At 43.4% G+C, this 2,405-nt stretch overlaps 1 protein-coding gene across 1 annotated transcript; it reads left to right on the forward strand.

Moving 5' to 3' along the window:
- Positions 1-594: 594 nt before the first annotated feature.
- On the forward strand, positions 595-2,128 carry LOC103582025 (interferon-induced protein with tetratricopeptide repeats 1B-like; the record flags this gene model as incomplete). Its single annotated transcript, XM_008563713.1, has 1 exon — positions 595-2,128. A coding segment is annotated over one exon (1,075 nt), but the record flags the coding sequence as incomplete, so codon positions are not given.
- Positions 2,129-2,405: the final 277 nt, after the last annotated feature.

A 2,405-nucleotide genomic window follows, 5' to 3' on the forward strand; every position in this document is an offset into this window, starting at 1 on the left:
GGTGGTCCTGGGCCTGAACCTTTCCTCTAGGGTGTGCAGCCAGCACTATTGCACACTGCAGGAGTGGTCACAGAGCCCCTCCTAGGCTAGGCCTGCTCTCAGAGTAGACAGTCCTGGGAGTATTCTCTGAGTAGAGGAACTAACAGGACTATGATTCTGCCAACATTTCAGGTTAAAGAACAAGAGTTAGTCCAAGAAGTTTGAACCTCAGAAAGAGGTAAATATCCCTTCCTCTGTCTTTGCAAAGCAATCGCTGGGTACTGCTTTTGTTGAAATCAGACTAAGTGCTTATGAATCTGTCTCTCCTGCTAGGTGGCAAGTCACTTGAGGAGAGTCTCAACAGAGAACAGGGCATGCTACTAACAATCACGCAAAGTCTTCTGATTTAGGAAATGGATATGGAACTCACTGCAACAAAGGCAGCCTTGGGTGTGCCAAAAATGTGTTTGGATCACCACTTCCTTAAACATCTATGGGCTCCCCAGATCCATGGGAAAGATATAAGTACTGCAACTTGGTTTTTCGGCCCAATTTAAGATCCTAAATTTCAATTACAACTAGAAAATATCTTCCCTTCTTCTCATTCCCTTGTAGATATNGCAACTATGCCTGGGTGTGCTACCACCTGGGAAGACTGGCAGAAGCCCAGACTTACCTGAATAAGGTGGAGAGCACTTGCAAGAAGTTGGCAAGTCCTTTTCGCTATAGAATGGAGTGTCCTGAGATGGACTGTGAGGAAGGATGGGCCTTGCTGAAGTGTGGAGGACAGTATTACGAACGGGCCAAGGCCTGCTTTGAAAAAGCTCTGGAAGCAGACCCTGAAAACGCTGAATTAAACACTGGATATGCAATTGCCAACTATCGCCTGGATGGCTTTAATGAAGCAATAAAAGGCACGGAGGGGACTTCTTTGCACCCCCTAAGGCAGGCCGTCAGGCTAAGTCCAGAAGATGCATATATTAAGGTTCTCCTTGCGCTGAAGCTTCAGGAAGTAGGACAAGAAGCTGAAGGAGAAAAGCACGTTGAAGAAGCTCTGACCAACAAGTCCTCACAGAATTATGTCTTTCGATATGCAGGAAAGTTTTACCGAAAAAAAGGCTCTCTGGATAAAGCTCTTCAGCTCTTAAAAATGGCCTTGAAGGCAACACCCGACTCCGTCTTCCTGCATCACCAGATAGGGTGTTGCTACAGACAATATATGATCGAAATAAAGGGAGCTGCAATGGTGCCGCGTAGCAGAGAGGTTGAAGAAAATGCAGACAGAATGATGAGATTAGCCATATTTCATTTTGAACTGGCTATACAGAAGAAGCCTACATTTGCAATGGCTTATATGGATTTAGCCAACATGTATACAGAGCAAGGTGAACAGCAAAAGGTTGAGGACACGTACCAGAAAGCACTCACCCTGCATGATGGTAATAAGAGCCTATTGCAGGAGGTCCATTATCGTTACGGCTACTTTCTGGAACATCACAAGCAATCTGAAAATGATGCAATTACCTACTATTTAAAAGCACTAGACATAGAACCACAGTCAAATGCTAGACAAAAAATTCTCAGGGCTTTAGAGAAGTTGGTTAACAGGCGAGTTCATCAGAATAGATCTGATGAGGAGAGTTTAAATCTCCTTGAGCTCGTTCACAGATTGAAAGAGGGAAGAGAGTGAAGCTCTGATGTCCTAGGAGAGACCCTGCACCTGGATGCTGGCCTGAGGCCTGTCTTTAGAAATATTAAATGTTAACATATCTAAATGTACCATCATACAAATCTTTCCTCATTAGTGTCTTCAAGAAGGTGTGACAGAAAAGATCACAAAATAGTTGAGTGGCACATTGCACTGTCGTCTAAAGTCCCACTTTTTGGCTAATGAACAGCATCCTTCTGAAGGAGAGAAAAACACAAATAATTTCTATTCTTAACCCTCATAAATTCTTAGCTGGGACACCTCTCTAACAAAAGAGATTTCTAACAAGAGAAAAGAAGAATTTTTAATTTTAATGCATGCTTTAACCATCAGGCCGGAGAGGCTCAGTTCAAAAGTCTCTCTCTCATGCCAATGGCTTGGAACTCTCTCTTAGTATTAACAAAGAGCCATATTTCTTAGAAGTGACACTACACACACACACACACAAAGGAGTTTTGGGCTTCCAAAATGCAGGAAAATGGGGAAAAATAAGTTATATGAGAAGAATAAATTTTGCTCACAGATTCTCCTAGACCAGCTGGCACCAGACTCTGAGCTGATAAGAGCTCAGCCTTATGAGAATACCATGTGTGCTGAGCCGTGTTCTTTTTAGCCCATCTAATTTAGGATGCTAGACTGCAGTTGCAACCCTCTGAACTCCCTTTGGTGGAAAACTCCTCCTGAAGTCACATGTGTTTGGGAGAAGTCTGAAAGATTC

This window comes from Galeopterus variegatus, unplaced genomic scaffold (assembly GCF_000696425.1).
Source record: "Galeopterus variegatus unplaced genomic scaffold, G_variegatus-3.0.2 Scaffold14660, whole genome shotgun sequence".
NCBI classification, from domain to species: domain Eukaryota; kingdom Metazoa; phylum Chordata; class Mammalia; order Dermoptera; family Cynocephalidae; genus Galeopterus; species Galeopterus variegatus.